Here is a 23847-nt window from a genome sequence, read left to right on the forward strand (position 1 = left end):
CCCAGGACCCAGGAGGAACAGCAAGAGGCGAGGCCTGGGCTGCGAGCCCCCAGGCAGGGCTGGGAGACGAGCCCGCCCGGAGCTGACGCCCACCCCACGGTCACACACGCTCCTGGTGCCACGTCGTCACAGATGCACAACCACAGACGACGGGAAAGAATGCTCAGCGGGGCTCGGAGCAGTGACTTACAGTCCAGCTCAAAGGTGAGCATGAGCTTTCTCAGCCAAGGCCGATACGGGCTCAGTAAGAGCACAAGTTCCTACGTCCCCCAGCTCCCAGTGCCCCTTCTCGTCTACCCCTCAGAACTGAGCGCACCGACGCTCGCCCACCCCCCATCTGCTCAGAAACCACACCACCCGGGCCCCTGGAGACCCCAGCCAGGCGGAGCCCCAGGACCACCCACAGGCAGTGCCCGGCTGACAGGGCCACGACGTGGCAGCTGTGACCACACTGCCACCCTGCCACCTCCTGGAGCTGGTCCCCTGGTGGCCACGGAACAAGGACACGCCAGGTGGTACCCGATCGCATGTCCCTCGGCAGCCTGGATGCCTACTGGCTCCGGCCAGGAGGACAGGGACTCCCGTCAGGGCCTCAGCGGGGGAGGGCTGCACCTGGGGAGGGGCCGCACCGGCCAGCAGCAAGCACCACGAGCCGTCGGCCACCAGTGAGTCCTGTCCTCCCAGAGCCTAAGGAGCTCAATGCAAGCCCTTCCAGACACAGGTACAGGGAGACACACACTTCTCTAATAAAATAAACTCATCTAAAATGCAAGAAAGATAAACAAAAACTCAAGTCAGACGCTGACAGGGACTTGAGGGCGGCCTAGAAGGGCCTACTGCCGACTCCCAGATCCACGACGGTCCGCTCCGCAGCCTCTGACCCGAGGAGGGAAGGGCCTACCTTGTGGGTGTGGTCACTCCCCGACACACTCTCTTTGGAAGTCCTGCTGTCCTCCGTGGGGAAGGCAGCAGCCTGCTCGGCGCCCTGGTCCTCCTCCTCCTCCAGCTCCTCGGAGTCCTCCTCCTCCGAGTCCATCTCCAGGCTCTCCCCGTTCACGTGGAGGGTGCTGTCGCCCGGGTCCTTCTCGCTCTGAGCAGAGGCAGCGGCATCCGTCACGCGGAGCGGTAGCAGGACAGCCTGCCAGCCCCCACGCAGGGCGCCACCACCACCTGGACGGGAGGCGTGGCCTAGAGCCGAGGCGCCTCAGAGCCTGGCTCCTTCGAAAGGACCAAGGCCATCCACCCCCCTCACCCTCAGTCTTTCGGCCGCAGAGGGTCCTGGACAGACACATGGCACACGCCGCGCCCCCGTACCTTGGCACCTGCCGTGGAGTGAGCGATACTCTTAAACATCTCAATCACCGTCCTCTGTTTTAGTACTTTGGTCTTTTTCCTGGGAACCAGACTATAGGTTCCCATTCTTCGTTTTTTCTTCCGAGACACTGCAGCTGCTAAAACAAAAGGCAAGGAAGCTAAAAAAAAAAAGTCAAAGGGAGACAAGAAAGAAAAGGAAGCGCCATTCAAATGTGTTTCCCAGGTGGTGACAGCTCACAGACCTGACCACCAACACGCACAGACACGGGACGGCCGCGGGCAGGGCGCCCACGGGCACAGACACGGGACGGCCGCGGGCAGGGCGCCCACGGGCACAGACACGGGACGGCCGCGGGCAGGGCGCCCACGGGCACAGACACGGGACGGCCGCGGGCAGGGCGCCCACGGGCACAGACACGGGACGGCTGCGGGCAGGGCGCTCACGGGCCGTCCGTTTAATTCACAAGAAAACACTGACTGTACGGATGCAGCCGGGACTGAAAGCCCCCGCCCCTGCAGTGACCTTCCCGCTACCTTCCTCCTGGCTCCGTCCACCAGCTCAAGGGCAGGAGGGCGCTAGGTGACAGCGCCCACAGCAAAGTGGGGGACAACAGCTGGAACCAAACTTTTTTTTTAAAGCTCCAGGGTCTAAGTTTCTGAAACCCACTGAGAGAAACTGCTTTCTTTGCTGAAAAGGGCATTCACAGGGCAACTGGCAAAAGCTGGCCAGTGTGGCGGCGCGGTTACCGCCCCTGGTGGCAGTGCCCCTTTTCAGGGACATTATGCTGTCACTCGCAGGAAGCAGCCCTGAAGTATCTAGAGGCCAAAGGGGCTGTGTCTGCGACCACGCTCCGGGCTCAGGAGTCGTGTCAGGGGAGCACACGGCGGGGCCGGTACTGAAACAGGGACGGCGTGGAGATGCCGGCAGTCCCTGCACGGGCCGGAGGTCAGACGTCCCTACAAGCGGAAGTACTTTAAAGTCCAGAAGACAAGCCGCTCCGACCGTGGACTCGCCCCAGGCAGCCTTTCCGGGGGCAGCGGCCGCACCCCCGCAGCCAGGCTGACTGGGCTCATCTGATGTCTGCGCCCCACGTGCGTGGGCCTCACGCAAAGGGCCTTTCTACACTGAAGGGAGCCGTCCTGTCTGCAGGAACTGTGTCCAGTGGCTCAAGAGCGAGCCCCGCCATCCCGCCACGGCACGCCCACCGGCCTCCTGGGGTGGGGCCACTCGTGCAGCCACCTGTCACAAGAGGCCCAACCAAAACCACATGCTCAGCCCCTGCCCCAACGGCAGGAGCAGAAGCAGGCTTAGGAGAGCAAGGACGCCCACAGGAAAGGGGTGGACAACAGCTGGAGCCAGAGCACCGTTCCCGCACCCTCCGCCCACAGGCCCCCCAGTAACCACGGGGAGCTCCCTAGCCAGCGTCTTCCACCCAACAGGGCGACCAGGGCAGTAAGATTCCGTCATGGAGACGATCTTCATGTGAGACTGACAACAAGGCACCGGTGGTGGGGGGGCGCTGCAGGTTTCCAGGGGAGCCCAGAAGGACCCCCGACGCCAGTGCCCCAACCCTGAGCACACTCACACTCAGAGTCAAACACGGCTCTGGTTCGGCAGGGGCAGGTTCGAAACACACATCCGGAGCACGGCCCCCTGCCGGGCCCTCACCTGTCTGTGACTTCGTGGTGGCCACGTAGCACTGGTTCTGAGGTAGCGACTGATGAAGGGGTGGGAAGGGGGGCAAAAGCTGCTGTCGTCCAAAATCAGAAACGTTCTTGCTGATCTCCTCTGCGGGCTCCTCGTGACCTCGAGCTTCTCGGGGGTCCTTGCTGGCTGCGGGCTTCAGGACAAAGACAGTCAGTGACTGTAATTACGCACCAGCAGCCGGCACGGAGACCGCGGCCCCGGGCACAGCTCCTTCCGTACACGCCCCTCACCGAGATGCGTTACCGTGAGAGGCAGGACCAAGTGGCGCCTGGCTCCGGGGACTAGACGGGTCAGCACCGCGAGCTAAGAGCGGTGTCTCCATTTTTAAAGGGAAGGAAAGCAGCAGCAGCGACGCCGTGTGGCAAAACCCGAAGTACTTCTACCTGGCCCTGTGCAGAAGTTTGCCCTCCCAATCTATCAATAAACTATTACCAAAAGTACCCTCAATGGGCGGCATCAAAAGCTCTCCGATCGCGCCTGCAGGGTGGTCCATCATGGCTGCCCTCAGCGGCACCCCCAAATGGCACAACAGAAAAATCACACGGCATTTCTGTCTCTGCTGAGTGTACAGAGCTCCCACCCCTGTCCTCATGCTCAGCCTGCCAAGGTTCCAGCAGCCTGGATCCGACGCCCAGCCTCCGGCCCTGAGTCATCCCACAGAGCCCCACAGCCTGGAGGGAGATGGGTCTTAAGTCCAGTTCAGCCTAACCAGGTCCTGTGCACACAGGAGGTGCAACGGAGAGTCAAGGTGAGCACCCTTCACCGCGTGCTGCTGGGAACTGGGCAGCCAGCCACACACTGAAGAACGGAGTTGGACCCTTACATCACACCAGGTACAAAAACTAACTCAAAATGACCAAAGACGTAAAACCACAAAAACTCCTAGAAGAAAACAGTGGGGAAGCTTCATGACACTGGATTTGGTGATTTCTTGGACATGACACCAAATGTATAGGCAACAAAAGAATAAATGGACAAATTAGACTTTTCAAAATTTGCTGAAACTGGTTTGGCTCAGTGGATAGAGCGTCAGCCTGCGGACTGAAAGGTCCCAGGTTCGATTCCGGTCAAGGGCATGTACCTTGGTTGCGGGCACATCCCCAGTGGGGGGGTGCAGGAGGCAGCTGATCGATGTTGCTCTCTCATCGATGTCTCTAACTCTCTATCCCTCTCCCTTCCTCTCTGTAAAAAATCAATAAAATATATTTAAAAAAACAACAACACACAAATGAGCCCGGCCGGGGGTTCAGGGGTTGAGCACCGACCTAGGAACCAGGAGGTCTCAGTTCAATTCCCAGTCAGGGCTCATGCCCAGGTTTGCAGGCTCGCTCCCCAGTAGGGGGCGTGCAGGAGGCAGCCAATCAATGATTCTCTCTTATCATTGATGTTTCTCTCTCTCTCCACCTCCCTTCCTCTCTGAAATCAATAAAAATATATATTTTTTAAAAACCCACAATGAGATAGATAGCACCTCATACCCATTAAAATGGCTACTTCCGAAAAAAAAAAAAAACCACCATAAAATTATCCATTACCCCTCAATTAACACACACACACACACAGGAAACACAGGTGCTGGCGAGGAGGTGGAGGGCATGTAAAGGTGAGGCAGTCGCGGGGCCTCGGAAAGCTAACTACAGCCGGCGCCACCACAGTCCCGCTCCTGGCCGACGCCCAGAAGGGAATCAGGGTCTCCAGGTGACACTTGTACACGATGGTCCAGAGCGGCTTTGCTCAGAGCAGCCCAGGCTGACACCGCAGAGGAACGGCTGTCACGTGGCCCATCCGCCCAGCAGAACACCAGTCAGCCCTGACGAGGAAGGACTCTCGACTCCTGCTGCAATCGATGACCTTTGGGGCCGTTACGCTGAGTGAAAGCAGCAGTCTCAAAAGGACAAATCCTGGGGGTCCCACGCGCATGAGGTCCCTAGAGGAGTTAGACCACAGAGACAGAAAATCCCTGGTGGTGGGCGGGGTGGGGAGGCGGTGGGATGAGTGTTTAAGGGGACAGTGTCCATCTGGGAAGATGAGAAGGTCCCGGAGAGGGTGACGGGGGCTCCACACCGTGAATGTCCTTCGTGTCCAGAACTGGACACTTAGAACTGGCTAAGATGGTGTATTTTATGCTTTGTGTATGTTCACGCGTGGGGTCACTGTCCAGGCGGCGGCTGGCCCTGCGGGCTCTAACTGGCCCCTGGCCACCCCCGCCCCCTCTGACAAGGACCTCTCCGACCTGCGGCCAGTGCTGCTCCTCCACCGCCGCCTGAGCCCCGGCACAGGGAGCCCTGCTCCGATGGAGCTCCTTCGCCCTGCACACGCTCCTTCTCAAACGTGACAGGTCGGTGTCTAACCGCCACTGGACACGGGCACCGCATTCTGCTCCGTGTCCCCTACACCCCCCAGCGCTGCGGACAGATGCAGACCTGGCCTCGGGGAAAGCAAAGCCTGAGGGGAAGCAGCACACAGGCTACTCAGGGACAACCCTGCTCTTTAAGGTGTTATTCTGAAAATCTAAAAAAAAAAGCAAGCTTCTCGATTTTGTTAGGGCTGTATTATTTGACAAAGCAAAAACATGAGAGACAAGAACTGCCTCCTGCAGAGGCTGCCTGGATGGGTCCTGGGCACCTCAGCCCCTCCCCCCAGTACACTGTCGCACTCCTAGAGGGCACTGGAGTCACACCTGCCGCCCACCTGCACCCAGGCTGGCCCACACCCCACCCGGCACCCGAATGGCCACAGGGTCCAGTCCTCGCTACCGCGCCGTGTCCTGGCGGCCACCCTCCCTGGCTCGGGGGGAGCCCTCGCAGCACAGAGCGGCCCTTTCCAGACCAGCGGATGCGACGGCACAAGGCGGGCAGTGACTGCGCTGAGGATGGCGGGGAGCTCCAAGAACTGGCCGCATCTTCTCCTCAGAACCTGGGGGATTCCGGGGCACATGTGGGGGGGGGATGTGGTGACACAGATCGAAAGGAGAAAGCTGAGGGGCCACTGTGCCGACACCCCTGGAGTGTGTGCAACTCAGGTCGAGAAATGGGGCTGCAATGCGGGCCGAGGTAACAAGGACCTCAATGCAGGCCTAAAGGCTCCCTTCTAGAAACTTCCCCTTTCTTTGCCCAAACAGTGGAGGCATCTGCCACGTTATTGCTTTCTGACGGGACTAACACTGGGGGGGTTGGGGGGGTCGGGAGAGAGGGAGGGAGAGGGCAAACCGACTGCACTGCCAGGTGACAGAAGTGTGGCCTGCAAACGCCTGAATTTTACACTGTTACAAAGATACATTTTTGCAACATTCACTTTATCAGTGAAATGACTTGTCTTAAAACACCATTTCCAAGCCCTGGCCAGGTAGCTCAGTTGGTTAAACTGTCATCCCCATATACCAAGGTTGTGGGTTTGAACTCAGGCCAATGCACATGTAAGAATCAACCAATGCCAGGCCGGCATGGCTCAGTGGTTGAGCATCGACCTATGAACCAGGAGGTCACGGTTCCATTCCCGGTCAGGACCCATGCCCAGGTTACAGGGTCAATCCCCAGTAGGGGGCGTGTAGGAGATAGCAGATCAATGATTCTCCCTCATCACTGATGTTTTTCTCCCTCTCCCTTCCTCTCTGAAATCAAAATATCCTATATAATAAAAGCCTAATATTGCTAAGTGTGCAGTCGCCCGGTCAACCAATCAAAGCGTAACATGCTAATGATATGCTAAGGCCTCTCAACCACTTGCTATGTCGTGCACTGGCCACCAGGGGCAGACGCTCCAACTGGTACCATTAGCTTGCTGCTGGGGTTCACCAATCAAGACGGGCCAGACACGCCCTGGAGCCCTCCCGCTGTCCCTCCCCAGCCCAGATCGTGCACCAGTGGGGTCCCTTGGCCTGGCCTGTGCCCTCTCACAATCCAGGACCCCTCAGGGGATGTCGGAGCCGGTTTCGGCCCAATCCCACAGGCCAGCCCGAGGGACCCCACTCATGCACAAATTTGTGTACCAGGCCTCCAGTGTGTATGTGTTGTGTGTGTGTGTGTGTGTGTGTATTAAATAAAGAAGAATCAACCAATGCCCGTCTGTGTAGCTCAGTTGGTTTAGCATCATTCCATGCACCAAGAGGTCACCAAGAGCCAGGGTGCAGGCTCCATCCCCAATAGGGGGCATGCAGGTGGCAGCCAATCAATGTTTCTCTCTCATCTATGTTTCTTTCTATCGTCCTCTCCCACTCTCTCTAAAAATAACAAATTAAAAATATATATATATACACATTATATATAATCAGCCGACGAGTGCATAAATAAGTAGAATAACAAATTGATGTTTTCCTCTCTCTCTCTCCAAAAATCAAGAATTTTTTTTTAAACCCACAATTTTCAATAAAGCTCAGATTCCAAAGAAAACCAAACAAGTCAGAACCGGGTTTGGAGCAGGCCATCCTGAGGGCAGCGGAGGCCAAGTCTAAAGCACGAGGGCACCACGTCCGAGGGGCCCTCGGTCCTCGGCCGTCCGGGCCGGGTGTTTCCTCCTCCCTCCACAGGGACCCCAAGGAGCACAGTTTCCAGGCTGTGGAGCGGGCGGGCGTGGCCTTCAGGAAATCAGTTTCCAAGCCTCAAACCCTTCCAGACTCTTCCTACAACTGACCAGCCTGAGAACATTCAGGAATTTCCAACGAAATGATGTGTTGCAGCCAACTGCATATTAATAATCATAATAACTCAATTCAAAACAAAGCTGACACTTATATAAGCCAATGATCAGAGAAACTCTGGATATTAAATTTCAAATTGCTTTCTTTCCCTATAAAAACCTGATGAGGTGACAAAAGATCCTCAAGAATAAAAATATGGTAGAATAAACACCTGGAAGAGGGAATGGAATAAAAGTACAATTTCAAGGAGATTAAATAAGTGATGTAAAATTTCTCACATGCATTTTGAAATTGATAATGGGGGCCAAGAAAAAAAAGGTAAGCACAAAAAATGAACTTCATCTAAACCTCACACCTAATACAAAAATTAACTTGAAATGGGTCCTATATTTAAAGTTCACATGGAAGTAAAAAAACTCCTAAGAATCAGAGAAATCGGGGGACCTAGGGCTCGTGCGAGCTCTTGGACGGACACCACACGTGTAGCCATGAGAGGAGGAGCTTCTACTGCTGCTGGACCTCATCAAAAGGAAGAACTTCCCGCGAGACGCTGAGAGCATGGAGACACGTCCAGGCCAGCGAGTCTGCAGGTGCAGGCCCAGCACCGGCTCCGGCCACAGCCTCTGCGCTCACAGGACACGCAGGTGAAACCCAGGAACGGGCGTGGAAGTGCTTCCCGGAAGGACACACCACGGCCACCAGCATGTGCAGAGAACCAAACACAACGAGGTCTCACACCACAATTAACACGGCGGCACCCCCAGCGCTGGTGAGGAGGAACTGGGCTGCGCAGCCCATGCTGGGGTGGAGCGTGCCATGGCTTGTCTGGAAGGCGGCTTGGCAGTTGCTTATAAAACTAAATCTCCAATTACCACAGGACCCTGCGATTGTGCTCCTGCACTGACCCAGAGAAACGCACACACAGCCCAGACGAGAACGTGCGAGCCCTGCTGGCTGGAGCATCGCCTCGTGCACCGAAAGGCTGCGGGTTCAATCCTCAGTTGAGGTGCGGAGGGGAGGCCACTGATAGATGTTTCTCTCTCTCTTTTTCCCTTCTACTCTAAAAATCAATGGAAAAACTACCTCAAGTGAGCATTAACAAAAATAAAACAAAAAGAATAATACAAAATATAACTAAGAACACTATGAAAAAAGTAGCTGTGAACATTAAAAATATCAATATGTGAAATGACCAGCAAAAATGTCAAAACTGGAACCCGGTGAGGTGCCATGTGAGAAGGCAGAAGACCCACGTCCACGGACAGAGCAGCACACCAAGCATGTTCCTCGCACTGAGGAGACGCACAGCCGGGCCCTCAGGGCCCACAGGGAGGCTGCCCAGGGAAAGCACAGGGACCTGCGGACGATGGACAGACTGGCATCAGCGTGCACCCCAGCAATGCCTGTACGAGAGATCCAAGGGACCCGGCCACAAACCTGACGCCACAGGACGGGGAGCATGCGCAGCCCTGCGGGCTCTCAGAGTGCACGTGGCGTGCGGGCTTGCAGACGTGGCAATAGCAGCAGAGGCAACTGGCTCGGCGTGAATGGGGACCGGGCCGCCTGTTCTCAGTCAGCACCGAGCCCTCAGCTGCTGGCTGGGTGCAAGGGCAGAGACCTGGACGTGTCTTCGGTGCGGTCCCTCGTCCCTCCCTCTGAGACACTGTGGCCCTGTGGCCCTGACCCACCCACTTCCTGTCTCCTTACGTCCCGGGGAGACGGGGTGGGCTCGGAGCTGGAAGGAAAAGCCCCAGCCCAAAGCAGGAGTGGAGTCCGTGATGCGTTTACTCACGGCAATGGGCACTGCCAAGAGCAAAGCCCCGAGAGCAGGCCGAGGGCCCCGCTGCGCCGCTGCCCCTCGAACTGTGGGCAGCATCTCCAACCTCCCGCCTACAGGTGGCCACCCATTTGGTGCCCTTCTCCTTCCTGCACTGCCGCCCCTGCCACGGCACAAAAACAGAGAAGACCAAGGACGCTGTCCCGGCCCCACCCCCCGACGGGCGCATTACCAGGCCCAGGACGGACTTCGGCATGGTCTTCCGAGCCCTATGAACCTTGACATCGGCGCCCAGGGCCGTGGGCTTCTTGTCCTCTGAGTCTTTGCTCCCTTCCCCGGGCCTGGCTGGCGCGGCGGCTGGTGTCTGAGAGAGCACACTGGGAGTCCGCCCTTTGCCAGCCGCTCCTGGGAGAGTCTTCGCAGCATGACCGGGAAGGGAGGGTGCCAAGGTGCCGGGGACCCGCAGGGCCGGCTCCTGCAGGGCTGGTTTACTCAGGAAGTACCCGTTGCTCCCGATAACGGCCGTCTGCGTGAGGTCGTCAGCCGGGACGTGGTTCTGCTTCCCCACGTCAGCGTCTCTTTCTGAAACCCCGTTCTCCGCTATCCGGGTCAGTTTATTGGGACCTTCCTGGGGGCTGGCTTTTGCATTGTCCTGAGTGTGCTCAGCTGGGGTGACATGCCTGCTGGGATCACTCCTTTCACAGGACCCGTTGGTGGCCCCGTCTGCAGCCACATGGGCGTCTCCTCCCGGCTTCTCGGGGGAGCCTTCATCGGCAGCCATAGAGATCTCTGCAACAGAGGGGCGAGTCAGAGCGCTTCAAACACCAGTGACCCATTCTAATAACAGGCTAATGGCTTGAACAGATATTTCTCCAAAGAAGACACACAAGTGGCTAATAAGCACCTGAAAAGATGCTCAAAATCATCAGGGAAGCGCGAGTCAGAACCACCAGGACGGTGATGTCAGAGAAGGCCAGGCCACGTGCGGCAGGAGGCGAGGATGAAGCCCTCCGAGGCTGGAGGCACGCAACGTGGCTGGCTGCTGCGGACACGTCTGGCGGCTCCCAAGGCGGCTCCCGGCCTCAGCTCAGGGCCACGTGGGGGGAGTCCCTGGCCTCACTCACCACTGCGTTGAAAAAAGGCCCCGAGGGGAGGCAGGGAGGGCGTGCTTCCCCAGCCTCTGGTTTTATCGGGTCCGAGACACGGGCCGCGTCAGCGTGCGGCTGTGAGGGCCACGCAGCGCGTCCTCTGGCGGGAGCACCCCGTGCACCCAGCGCTGCTCCCGTGCAGCACCCTGAGCGGCTTCGGCTGAGGGACGTGGACGAAGCTGCCAGCAACAGGCCCAGGACCCCTCAGTCTCGCTGCTCTGGGTGGACTTGAAGGGCTTGCTTTTCACTCTGACGAGGCTTTTCTTTCCCTAGACCTTGCCTGGTGCCTGGGAAAGGGCGAGAGGAGAAGCTGGACGGGTGGACCCACCTTACCTTCCTCTCCCGGCAGCTCGGTCCTCACGCAGCAGTCCTGCCTGGCCTCCCCCTCGGCCGGAACTGCCTGCGGACGGGAAACAACTGTCAGACGGGTGCCTGCCAGGCAGGCCAGCAAGTCGCCACCATGAATTCTCGGAAGCGTCCCGAACCCAAACCACGTCCCAGGTGACAGTTGACTGTGGGTGGCTGGACCGCGGGCCCTGAGGAGGAGGGTCAGGACATGAGGGGCGCACGGCCCTGGGCTGTGGAGCCCCTGTACCAAGCAGGGTACTCGTGCGCGGCTGACACTCCACGCCACGATTTCAGAGTGTGTTCTGCTGTGACAGGGACCCACCACGTGCTCCACACGTCCACAGCCTACGTTACAGAGACGGCGAGTGAAGTCACCCGGAGTCCCCCGGGCTGGCCATGTGGTGGCCCTGGAATGGCTGGGAGACAAACGCGTGCCCGGGAGGTCAGCCTCTGGGAGACATCTGCATGCCCCTGGAGGCTCTGTCTGGGCCCTCAGCCACCGCACGGCCACGAACGAGAAGGGGAGTGCCTTCCCTCTGGGCCAGGTGACGCAGACCAGGTCTCCCACTGAGAGCTCCAGAACCCAAGGCATGACCCACGGCGGGACACTGTCACCGACTCCTCCACTGGGCCACGTCCGGCCAGCACAGGAGGCAGGCGAGAAGGGCCTTTTCTCCCCAAAAGCGAGATGTGTGGTTCTAGCCAAAGCCAGGTGCCGAGTGCTGAGCCGCCCCGTGCTACTCTGCTTAGACACCACCACCCGAGACCTGGGCCAGAGCTGGCCTCGTCCCTGGAGAAGCGCTGCCCACAGCGCGGGCGGCCCACGCCGAGCGGGCGCTCACACCCGGACGCATCTCCAGGCCAGGGCACGTCTGCGGAGAGCGCTCTCCGCCCACTCCCTAATTGTAAACTGTTCCCAGCCCAGCAATTCACTCGCTAATTGTCCAAGGGGTTGGGAGAGAAAGAATGAGCCCTTTCAATATCTGGTAGATTTCCTTTTTCCTCTTTTGTCTTTTTGTTTCTTCCTTTGGCAGAAAAAGGAGTTAGTTCCTAAATTTGGAAAACACAATTAATATACAGTTGCCCCATAATTTACATTTAAGGGAACAAACTCCCTTTTCATCTGCTACTTAACCCTTCCCTGGCCTGTCTGCAAAGAAGAAAACCAGGGTCTACCTCCTGCCCTCGTCTGGACAGAGGTCTCTCGGCCCCGTTTTCCAAAGACTGACAGCCAGACCAGCACACAGCCCGTGCCCACGGCCCACGAGCAGCCATGCGGACGCCGCTCCGGAGAGGCGTTTCCCTGGATGGGCCACTGCACCTGCCTGGCCCGGAACTGTGGCCAATGTCCGCTCCTTCGAGTCTGAGGCTGAGCACGGACATCAGCACAGCCACACTGTGAGGAGCCCGGTCAGCGGCCACAGGACCAGCACCAACCACCACACGTGCGCATGAGCGAGCCTGCAGGTGCCCCGGCCCAGTGCTCGGCTCACAGGCAGTAAAGCCATCCCCTCCGCCCTGGGACTCGCTGGCCCCCAGGGCATAGCCAACCAGCACCATGGCTGCAGATGGCCACAGACAACTGCCACAGCGCTCTTCTCCTTCCTGTGCCCGGGGTGGGCGAGCACAGCCGGGCCTGGCCCTCAGCCCTCGAGTGAGTGAGGACTTGCCCAACCAGCGCCCCAGTTCCCTGACCACCCGGCCAAAAGACCGCAAGGCCCAAGCCCTGAGGCCATAGGGTCCCAGAACCCGGGATGTATGGCCCCGCCCCCTCGGCAAGAAGCTGTGCTGCTGGCCGCCTCTCCTCCGCGGAGCACAGGAACCAGCCCCGCCGGGGCCAGGGCGCGTCAGCTAGAGCAGGCGTCTGTCCGTCTGTCCGAGGGCGGTGCGAACAGGCGGGGCTCCCGTGGGCTCGGAGCCTGGCTGACCTCGAAGTGGAGACAGTCACACACGTCTCTCCCACCACAAAGAAGCCGACGTCCTAGTTTCCACATCAGTCTCTCCTGGACGTGGACAGCGCGACTGCCTCAATTTGGCTTATGGCAAAATCAAGTTTTGGTGACACCTGCCTCCTCTGAACAAACTCCTCTCAGCGTAAAGAAGTGGAATGGAAAAGACCATTCAGTGACAAGCAGCCACTGGAACTGTCAAGGCACAGCAATCCTTCATGACGATGTCACCAGAAGGCGCTTCCCTACCATGCTCTGGCACCTGAGCCATAAATTCGCCTGATGTTTCCACAATTCTCACTGTATGCCAGTTCCAAATTCTTCGAGTCTGCCAGCCTTCTCCGTCAGTTCTGCCTGTTTTGCATTTCAATAGAATCAGCACTTTCCTGGGAGCTTTTAGAGAACTGTGCTCCATGTATGTGTCACGGCAAGAGAAGGATTTTAAAGCTCCCGTATCCAGGAAGCAGGACAAACCCACCAGAACCCAGGAGGCAGAGAGCCGGACCGACTGGAGAGGACGGCTGCGGAGCGGACCAGCCCATCGCCAGCACCCCAGAGTGGCGCCTCGCCCACCGACGGCTGCCACAGAAAGCTGGGCCGTATCGGTGGGGGAGGCTGTGCAGAAACTGAAACCTTCCTGTGGCTGGTGGGAACGCAAAAGGATGCGGCTGCTGTGGGATGGAAAGTATTCAAAAAGTTACCAAATGACCCAGAATTCCGTTCCTCGGTACATACGCCAGAGAACGGAAAGCAGGCTCGGGAACAGACACCTACACACAAGTGTTCACTGCAGCGCTCTGTAAAGTGGTCAAAGATGAAAAACACTCATGTCCGTCAGCAGATGAAGAGCAGGAAATGTGGTACACACAGACAGCGGAATAGTCTTCAGCCGGAAAAAGGAATGCAATTCTGGCAAAGGCTACAACATGGATGGACCTTGAAAACATCATGCTAAGTGAGATAAGCAACACGAAATGACAAAACCTGTAAAGTTCTATTTATATGGGATGGCGGATAAACAGGTAGGTAGACGGGCAGGCAAATTCACAGACAGCTCTATAGGGACAGAGTTTCTGGGGGGGGTGAAATGTTTTTGAAATAGACAGCAATGATGGTTGTGCAACACTGAAATGCTTAATGCCACCGGACAGTACTTAAAAATGGTTAAAATGATGAAAATGTGTGTTTAAGTACATTTTATCACGATAAAGAAAAATGGGGGGGGGGGGGGGGGCGGGGGGGTTGAGAGGGGCCCACCTAGCCATTCAGATGCAGTCAGGTATTTCCTTAATGAAACCAATACAATTAGGAAGGACTACTTTATTTTTTTGTTAAATATATTTTATTGATTTTTTACAGAGAGGAAGGGAAAGGGATAGAGAGTTAGAAACATCAATGAGAGAGAAACATCGATCAGCTGCCTCCTACACACCCCCTACTGGGGATGTGCCCGCAACCAACGTACATGCCCTTGACCGGAATCGAACCTGGGACCCTTCAGTCCGCAGGCCGATGCTCTATCCACTGAGCCAAACCGGTAAGGGCAGGAAGGACTACTTTAAAAGAGAGAAGTGATGTATATGCAACAATACAAAAGAAAATGGCATTTGTACAGTAAAAAGAGCACATTCTATCTAATAAAGAGTTAATATGCAAATTGATCATCACTCCAATGCACAAGATGGCCGCCCCCATGTGGACACAAGATGGCCAGCAGGGGAGGGCAGTTAGGGGTGACCAGGCCGGCAGGGGAGGGCAGTTAGGGGCGATCAGGCCGTCAGGGGAGCAGTTAGGCATCGATCGGGCTGGCAGGGGAGTGGTTAGGGGGTGATCAGGGTGGCAGGCAGAAGCGGTTAGGGACAATCAGGCAGGCGAGCAGTTGGGAGCCAGCAGTCCTGGATTGTGAAAGGGATCCCAGATTGGAGAGGGTGCGGACTGGGCTGAGGGACAACCCCCACCCTGTGCACGAATTTCGTGCACCGGGCCTCTAGTAGCATAATAATGCTAATAGCATGGCATATAAATATACTTCTGAAAAATACGTATTATTTTCCTGGTGTTGGTGGCTATGCTATGTTCAGGAAGAGTGTCTTTTCAGGAAACACGCTGACGTTATTTAGGAGTCATGGGGCATCTAGGAGGCAACCTAACCTCAAATGGATCATAAAAAACCTTTCACGATACTTGCTACTTTTCTATTAAGTTTGACAGGATTTCAAAAGAAAAACAATTCTATGGACAGAAAAACGAGGAATCGTATACAGAACAATCCTACGTATGTTTGGAAGGCTGTCCCCCAGACTCACCTTGATAGAAGCTGTGGGCAGAGCTGGAAAGGATGAGAGAAGGTAGGGTAGATCCTGCCTGAACAGGATTTGGTTTTCAAAAAAAAAATTCATTTATTTCTTACTCTATAGTTTTTAAATTTAAGTAAGGGGAATTGGGAAAAACTAAAAGGTGAAAATTACTCATAAGCCAATTACTGTAACATCCTATATAACAGTGATGGGCAACCTTTTGAGCTTGGTGTGTCAAACTTCGCCAAAAAACTGAGCATAACTCGGGTAGTGTGTCACTTTGAGGAAAAAACTAACTCCAAGACTCTAGTCGCAAATGTTTCATCCTCAGGAGCTGCAAATGTTTCATCCTCGGCATGCGGCCGCGTGTCATCAGAAATGGCTACGCGTGTCAGTGCTGATACGCGTGTCATAGGTTCGCCATCACTGCTATATAATAAAAGCCTAATACACAAATCGGCCAAAAGGCAGAATGACCGTTGGCGGGGGGCAGGGCCGTGGGGAGCGGGCCTAAGCCAGTCAGACACCCCCCAAGGGCTCCTGGTCTGCGAGAGGGCGCAGGCCGGGCTGAGGGACTCCCGAGTGCACGAATTTTTGTGCACCGGAACTCTAGCTTGTGTATAGCCATCCAAACATGGTTCTGTGCGAATATACTCATGTAACTGACAGACTGCAGGACTAGGATGCCACCCAGGCTGTTAGTACCATCTGAATCCATCTCAGGGCAGAGGCTGCAGAGACCCACTGTGGGGCACTCACTCCACTGTGAGCTACCCTGTCACACACAGGGCCCCACCATGTGGCTAGTATAATAGGTCTAATGTTATTCAACTCTAGAAGGAAGAGACAAATAACTACAAATCAATTTAAAAAAAAAAAAAAGACAACCACAAAAAGATGGAGAAAGGAATTAAACAGGCATTCCCATGGCCAGTAGGCATACTCAACCCCACCAGTAATTACGGGTTGGTACAAAGAGAAAACACTTCCCCACTCATTCTGTGAGAACAGTATCACACAGGAAACAGAGCAAGTCAAAGACATAAAACAAACCTACAGGATGCAAGGTTGGTTTAACATCTGAAAATCAGTGTAACAAATAATAGAATATAGGACAAAAATCACAATGATCATGTCAATAGATGCAGAAAAAGCGTATGACAAAATTCTTTCATGATTAAAAAACTCTCACCCTGATAAGGTCCATCTTTGAAAAATGCTCCATGCTTTTCCTGTACGACTGGGGCCCAGTCAAGGAGGTCCCACTTGCTGCTGCTACTGAATGCTGGCCCACACACTGGGGCTCCAGCTGTGCCATGGGGGAGGGGGTGTCAATATGAATAAGAAAAAATGAAAATCACCCACAATCCTACCACCTCAAGTAAACTCCTCCGCATGTCCTGACTGGTTTTTACACTACAGATTAGAGTACACTGCTTTCTTTTTTTTTTTTTTTTTAATATATTTTATTGATTTTTTACAGAGAGGAAGGGAGAGGGACAGAGAGCTAGAAACATCGATGAGAGAGAAACATCGATCAGCTGTCTCCTGCACACACCCCCACTGGGGATGTGCCCGCAACCAAGGTACATGCCCTTGACTGGAATCGAACCTGGGACCCTTCAGTCCGCAGGCCGCCGCTCTATCTACTGAGCCACACCGGTTAGGGCAATAGTACACTGCTTCCCATCTATCCTTGTTACCAATCAGGCAAGAAAGACACCTCCTCTTTCCAGCCGCTGTAAGCCCGCTGTGGCGGCCCATGCACGCCCTCGTCAAGCTTCCCCCACCCCCCCCACCCCAGTCCCCAAGCCTGTGCCTCTTCCCCACTCACTGCCACCGTCTTATTTAGAGTTGTTTCATGCCTGAAGTCCCAGTGTCAGGGACAGACTCTTCACTCATTCCCTCCCTCCAGCCTCTCCCTGCCAGTCTCACGTCTACTCTGCAGTTAAATTCTCTTCCTAGAGTCGTGATCTTACCATCGTCCTCTAAAAACACACAGGGTCCTCACACAGCACTGAGGCGCTGCCACGGGGGAGGCCCGGGGGGGCACACCATGCCCACTGCCCTAACGAGCCCACACCCACATTCCCACAAGCGAAGAATCATTTTTGTACATTTTTTAACTGACAGAAATAAAAAGAATATGCATGTCAGACAATTTGAGGCCTACACACCTGGCCATTTACAGAAGTCTGCTGACCCCAACGGGACACAACCACGTTCTGGCCTGTCACACACCCATGCGTCCACCGCCTCACGCTGCTGGGATTCCTTGGGCAATGCCCTTGAGCCTTCAGCCACAGCCTCCGTCTTCCTCAGCTTGTCCTTGAAGACCCACCTCTTCCACACGCCCGCCAGCCCCGTGGCTTCTCCAGCGCCCGGCCCGCTGCGCTGCCCCTGCCTCACCCTGTCTCCTTAAGGGGGTGCCCTAAAAAACAAACGGGGACGGCACTGGTCCATCTTGGCAACCCCCTCACCCTTTACAACGCTGATGAAATAAGAAGTGCAGGCCTCTGGCATCAGCAGATGCCTCGTGCACTCAGACTACAGAGTGCTGCCCAGAGGCCCACAGCTGAGCTGATCGTGCTTAAGACTGGACACAAAGACAAAGAGAACAGAAGAAAAAGCCCCCAGCTGAGTCAGGCAGTTCCTGGGGTGTCTGCCAAGCAGGAGAGTCTGGGTAGGCTGCAGTGCGGGGCACTGGGAAAGGGGGGCTTGCGGCAAGCGGCGGTGCTGTCATTCCTCCCATCCTAAAGGTCTGAGAGGTGCCGGCAGGTCCCAGGCTGTTCCATTTCCTTGGGCTCCTAGAACCTGCTCCTTGCAGCTCCGCCTGAGGAGGGCAGCGGCCCGCCGGCTCCCCGCTGACAGTGAACGTGGCCGCGGCGCCCACCGTCTCCCTCAGGACTCAGACCGGGGCCTCTGAGAAAACATGGGTTCAGAGGTTCTCCTCGCGGGCCCTCCCTCCCCACCCACTTCTCGCCCTAAGCAGAGACACTGGGCTCCCGGCCGTTCCAGGACAGGTCGTTCTGTCCAGACCCACGGGCACCACAGGCTCCTGAGGACACCGAGGCAGGGAGGACCCACCACTCACAGAGCTCTCAGCACTGCTGGGCTGAGCACCCACTAAGTCACCACGGAGACAGGCTGTGCTCCATGTGGGCAGTGTTACCAGGTTCATGTAGTTTTGTCATTTCTATCCTCTCAATGGATGCACACTCCGCACAATTACTGACATGAGGAACAGCCTTAAAACGTGTTCATGTGAGAAAGAAGTTGTGAAACACTGGCGATGTCGGGTGCAGACTCCCGGCCCTCCCGGCGCCCCAGCCCTGGCGGAGCAGCTGCCCTGCCCAGCCTCACGGCGAGCCGCCTGCTGCCCAATGTCCACGGAGCAGCCCCAGGCTGAGGCCGCACGGCCCACACAACAGGGTGACCCTCCCCTCAGGACAGTGCCGGCCCATCCTCAGGGCCACAGCTCAGCACCGGCGCGGCCCCACCCCCAACACGGGCGCAGCTTACACAGCTTCTGCAGAGCCTGGGAGGGCAGAGCTCTGCACCAAGAAAAGAGAGAAGCTACTCCTTTTTTCAGATCGAAGAGGAACTTGAGCAGCAATCCTGTGGGAAACGCCGCGAACATAAAAGCCGCCACAGAGGGCCGGTGGCCAGCCAGGTCGCAGCACGTAAGGACAGGTGCTCCGTAAATGGCTGCTGAGAAGAGCCCCTGTCCTCTCGAGGGTCTCCCTCTCCAGGGAGGCCGCCCGACTGGAGAGAAGGCGGCCCTTGGTTAAGCACCTGGCTAACAGCAGATCACCTGAAAGAGGCGGAAGGTGGTTCTTGCAACACGCTCCGCTGCTTGGAGCAACCGGCTGTGGCTCACAAGAGCAACGGCGCCACCTGGTGGTCAGGCTAGGCTAAGCGGAGAAACTGGGGCAACGTGTTCCCTTTCCCCTCATCATCTGAAGACCACGCTCCTAACCACACTGGAGACTTTTTTTAAATATGTTCTTATTGATTTCTGAGAGGAAGAGAGAGGGAGGGAGAGAGAAACGTCAATGATGAGAGAAGCATTGATTGGCTGCCTCCTGCACGCCCCACACTGGGGATCAAGCCTGAAACCCCAGCATGTACCCTGACCGGGAATCGAACTGTGACCTCCTGGTTCCCAGGTCGATGCTCACCACGGAGCCATGGCAGCCAACGTGGGGGACCTGGGAGTGCTGACTGAACCGCTGTCCCACCTCACGGGGCCACGGAGCACTGGGTCTGGAAGGAAGAGTCGCAAACAGTGGGCGAGGACAAAGCAGATGAGCTGCAGGTGGTCCGGCCCCACTGTCAGAGCCCTGCCTGCACCCCAGGGAGAGGGAGGATGGGAGGAGGGGAGGGAGGAGGGAGAACCGTGAGGATGGGAGGCTCTGCGGAGGGTGCAGGTGGGGAGAAAGCCCAGCCAGCAGGCCAGGAGAGCGGCCCAGGTGCGGGCACAGTAGGCGGAGGAGAGGAGAGGCTTGGGGGGAGGTGTCCCGAAAAGGAGAGGCGGGAGCAGGCAGGCCGTAAGCCTCGCACCGATCCCACTGGCTCCCAGGACCCCCACACCACGGCAGCAGAGGATCTGGGTACAGCTGTGCGAACCCTCACGCTAGTCTCAGCCCGAGTGGAGCTCACCGCCCACCCCCAGCAGCTGACCCCGGACTCCTCACCTGACCAGCAGCCGGCCTCCATCCCAGCTCAGGGCTATTTGGTGTTTTTTTTCTTTTTGTTTTTCTTTTAATTTTTTTATTGATTTATCACAGTGAGGAAGGGAGAGGGATAGAGAGTTAGAAACATCGATGAGAGAGAAACATCGATCAGCTGCCTCCTGCACACCCGCCACTGGGGATGTGCCCGCAGCCAAGGTACGTGCCCTTGCCCGGAATCGAACCCAGGACCTTTCAGTCCGCAGGCCGACGCTCTATCCACTGAGCCAAACCGGTTTGGGCTGGTGTTTTTTTTCCTCACCCCAGAACTCACACCTTTCCCTCTTCTAAGTCTTTGATCAAATATCATTTTAACATAAGAAATAAGAAAGATAAACTGGATTTTTATCAAAACTAAAAACTTGTGCTTCAAGAAAGTGAAAAGCCAACCCAAAAACAGGAACCGTATTTCCATGCTGTTATGAAAAATGATGCCGGCATGTTCACAGCATCAGGGGGAGCCTCCGTGTGCCGCCAGCTGCTGAGTGAGTGCGCCGGTGTGCCCCCCACTGTGAACTAGGGTTCAACACTGACCCCACCAAAACCAAGCGCACGGAAGGCAGCACAAGGAGAGAGAGCCAGTCACAAAGGCCATGTAGTGCATGACTCCATTCACACGAAATGCCCAGAACACTCACACCTACAGACACCAAGTACATTAGTGGTTGCCAAGGGTTACCAGGAGGAGGAAAACGGGGAGTGACACGGATGGTGTGAAGTTTCTTTTTAGCATGATGAAATGTTCTGGATTTCTCATGCTCTATTCACTGACTTACCCAAGTTTTCAGACTAGTAATCCTGGTATAGAATAGGTAATTAACATGGGATGGATGGATGGATGGATGCTAGGTGGATGGGTGGGTATGGTAGGTGGATGGGTGGTGGGTAGATGGGTGGGTGGATGGATGAATGGTGGGTGGGTGGATGGATGGTGGATGGTGGGTGGATGGATGGATGGTGGGTGGGTGGATGGATGGCGGATGGATGGATGGATGGATGGATGATGGGTTGGTGAACAGTGGGTAGATGGGTGAATGAATGGGTGGGTGAGTGGTAGGTGGATAGATGGATGGTAGGTGGATAGATGTTGGATGGATGGATGGATGGATGGTGGGTGGATGGATGGATGGTGGGTGGATGGATGGATGGTGGGTAGATGGATGAATGGTGGGTGGGTGGATGGATGGTGGGTGGATGGATGGATGGTGGGTAGATGGATGAATGGTGGGTGGGTGGATGGATGGTGGATGGATGAATGGTGGATGGATGGATGATGGGTTGGTGGATGGTAGGTGGATGGGTGAATGAGTGAGTGGGTGGGTGGTGAGTGGATGGATGAATGAATGGATGGGTGGATAGATAGTGGATGGATGGGTGGATGGATGGGTGGATGGATGGGTGGATGTATGGGTGGATAGATGGGTGGATAGATGGTGGATGGATGGGTGGATAGATGGGTGGATAGATGGGTGGATAGATGGGTGGATAGATGGTGGATGGATGGGTGGATAGATGGTGGATGGATGGGTGGATAGATGGGTGGATAGATGGTGGATGGATGGATGGATAGATGGGTGGATAGATGGTGGATGGATGGATGGATAGATGGTGGATGGATGGGTGGATAGATAGTGGATGGATGGGTGGATGGATGGGTGGATGGATGGGTGGATGTATGGGTGGATAGATGGGTGGATAGATGGGTGGATAGATGGTGGATGGATGGGTGGATGTATGGGTGGATAGATGGGTGGATAGATGGGTGGATAGATGGTGGATGGATGGGTGGATAGATGGGTGGATAGATGGTGGATGGATGGATGGATAGGTGGGTGGATGGTAGGTGTGTGGGGAGGGAGGGAGGGAAAGATACTCCTCTTCTAGAAGGAGACGAGAAGCCCCATGTCAATCATGCTCCTAGAGGTGGACAGCTGGCACCCACCACCATTTCCCCTGTTGGCACCCCTTCCTCCAGCTTGGCTGCATCCCCACTGGCCCCACCACCTCTCCAAGGCAGGGAAGAATAAATGTGCTCGTCAAAAGCCTATAAAGTAGCTGTGAGCTCTCTCCTTCCCAGCACTCTCTTCCTTTTAAAAGCGAGTCTGTGCGTGGGGGATGCTAAAAGGAAGTGGACCTCCGTGGCGTCCGCAGTGCGCCTGTACACTCTGAGGGGTTCTTCTGAGGGGAGAGGCTTTGCACGGGCTCTTCTCTTGCTCCATGAACCCCCGGAGCATCACCAGTTCTACAGACACCTTCCTGCCACATTCAGACGCCAAAAGGCCAGGCCGCTGATCAACAGCCTCACCGTCTACCTTCCCCCTGGAGTTCTCTAACAAGGAGACAAGATGCTTGACCGCGTATATTAATTTTAAAACTCACTGCAACTTCTCTTCACTTAAACTTTTCATGTTGGTTCTGTTGGTCTTTTTTTTAAATCCCATGATCCACAGATGACTCATCCACTTAAAGCAGAAGATAATAATCCTCTAAGGCCAAACACTCCCATCTCTGAACTTCTCTTAAAATGAAAAGCGAACAGAGGCCCTCCCTGGCCCTGCCTCCCCCCCAGGCCCTGCCTCTGCCCCCACCTCAGGCTGCAGCTGTACTTGCCAATGGTCTCCCTTGCGCCCCCTCCCGCCCCCGCTTTCCACAGAAGGACCTCTCATCTAGGGGGGGGAGGAAGGGGGAAGGAATGGAGGGAGGGGAAGAGACAAGAGAGGGAAGGGGGGAGAAGGGGAGGCCAGAACCTGCGGACGCACAGGGGCGACCGTAAGGCCTGGGGAACGCTCTCCGCTGAGAGCGTTTTCTTTTTATCAGAGATGAAAACAAACGCTCCCTATGAGCTGAGGGGCCATCAACCCTCTGCCATGTCCATCACAGGTGTTCACACCGTCTGCACCCCTGGTTCCATGGTTCCTCTCAGCCCCCCTCACAGCAGTGCCAGCCGTCCAGGGTCCCAGCGGCAGGCACAGAGCCGTCCCTATTGTTCCCTCTTCCTCGTTCCGCTGGCGGAGCTGGAGTTTCCTCAGATCTAGGAGAGTGGCCTCCCCTCCCCCACCCTTTTGTGCCAAGAACACCGTCTAGAACCGCAGGCTAGGAGCCACTCCTGCCATTCGCCAGTGCTGAGCCCACAGCTCCTCGCCGGGCCCCCAGGACATGTCTGCCACTTGCTTACCCCCTGGCTCGCTTTTCTAGGGAATGGCTTAGAACGCCCAAGTGCGACTGTGTCCCTCAGGTCTCTGCCTCTGTCACAGCCTCCCTGCTCTCATTCCAGGGGAAATGGCGTCTCCCACTCCGGTCTCGGAGGCCTGGACAGGCCACCCCACAGCCTGCAGTGCCCGCGGCTCCCAATGGGCAAGGCCCCGCCTTCCACGGGCACTCCTGGTGAGTGGGGGGAGCCAGTGCCCCAGGGGTGACAGACTCCTTTTTCTGCAGCCGCACGGAACACGAGGGACGTGCACAGTGAGTGACAAGGCCAGCTCCTCGGCCACACTGAGCCCAGCGCCTGCTCTCTCTCACTCGTGCCCTCCCAGCCTCTCCCATCACCGCCACCGAGGCCACCGCGCAGGGAAGGGGAAAACAGGGACGCCTTGTTAGCGGGTCGCAGAGCACAGTGGGTCCCCAGCAGCCCGACTGGAGAGTGAGGAGCTCCTTCCCACCAGGACGACCAGCCTGACCCTGCTCTCACTGCAGCTTCGGGAGGACCTCCTACCCCACCCCACTCCAGCAAAGCAGGGTCATGGGGGGGGGTAGGAGGAGGTGGCCCTAACTCCTAGGCCACGCCCGGCCTGGAGCGCCAGTGTGAAGGGCTGACGGGGAAGAGGACGAAGCACCATGCTCCCGCGTGGACCTCCAGCACCTTCCCCGTGAGTGCTGCTCACTCCGGCCAGCGCAGACCATCCAGCAGCCGAGGGCGGGCACACGGCGCCCGGGCATG

The 23847-nt window shown here is 56.4% G+C and overlaps 1 protein-coding gene across 2 annotated transcripts in view; it reads right to left on the minus strand.

Annotated features, from left to right (window-relative positions):
* The window catches only part of EHMT1 (euchromatic histone lysine methyltransferase 1), a 75492-nt gene that overhangs the window by 34542 nt on the left and 17103 nt on the right, over positions 1 to 23847 (minus strand). For both annotated transcript variants that reach the window (XM_054726908.1, XM_054726907.1), the window contains exons 2-6: positions 10917 to 10983; positions 9668 to 10224; positions 2984 to 3155; positions 1315 to 1451; positions 902 to 1090 (exon numbers count right to left, since the gene is read on the minus strand). In XM_054726908.1, coding sequence (XP_054582883.1) covers positions 902 to 1090; positions 1315 to 1451; positions 2984 to 3155; positions 9668 to 10224; positions 10917 to 10983 — 1122 coding nt within the window. The remainder of the gene's footprint in view (positions 1 to 901; positions 1091 to 1314; positions 1452 to 2983; positions 3156 to 9667; positions 10225 to 10916; positions 10984 to 23847) is intronic.

Source organism: Eptesicus fuscus, chromosome 15, assembly GCF_027574615.1.
Source record: "Eptesicus fuscus isolate TK198812 chromosome 15, DD_ASM_mEF_20220401, whole genome shotgun sequence".
Lineage (NCBI taxonomy): Eukaryota > Metazoa > Chordata > Mammalia > Chiroptera > Vespertilionidae > Eptesicus > Eptesicus fuscus.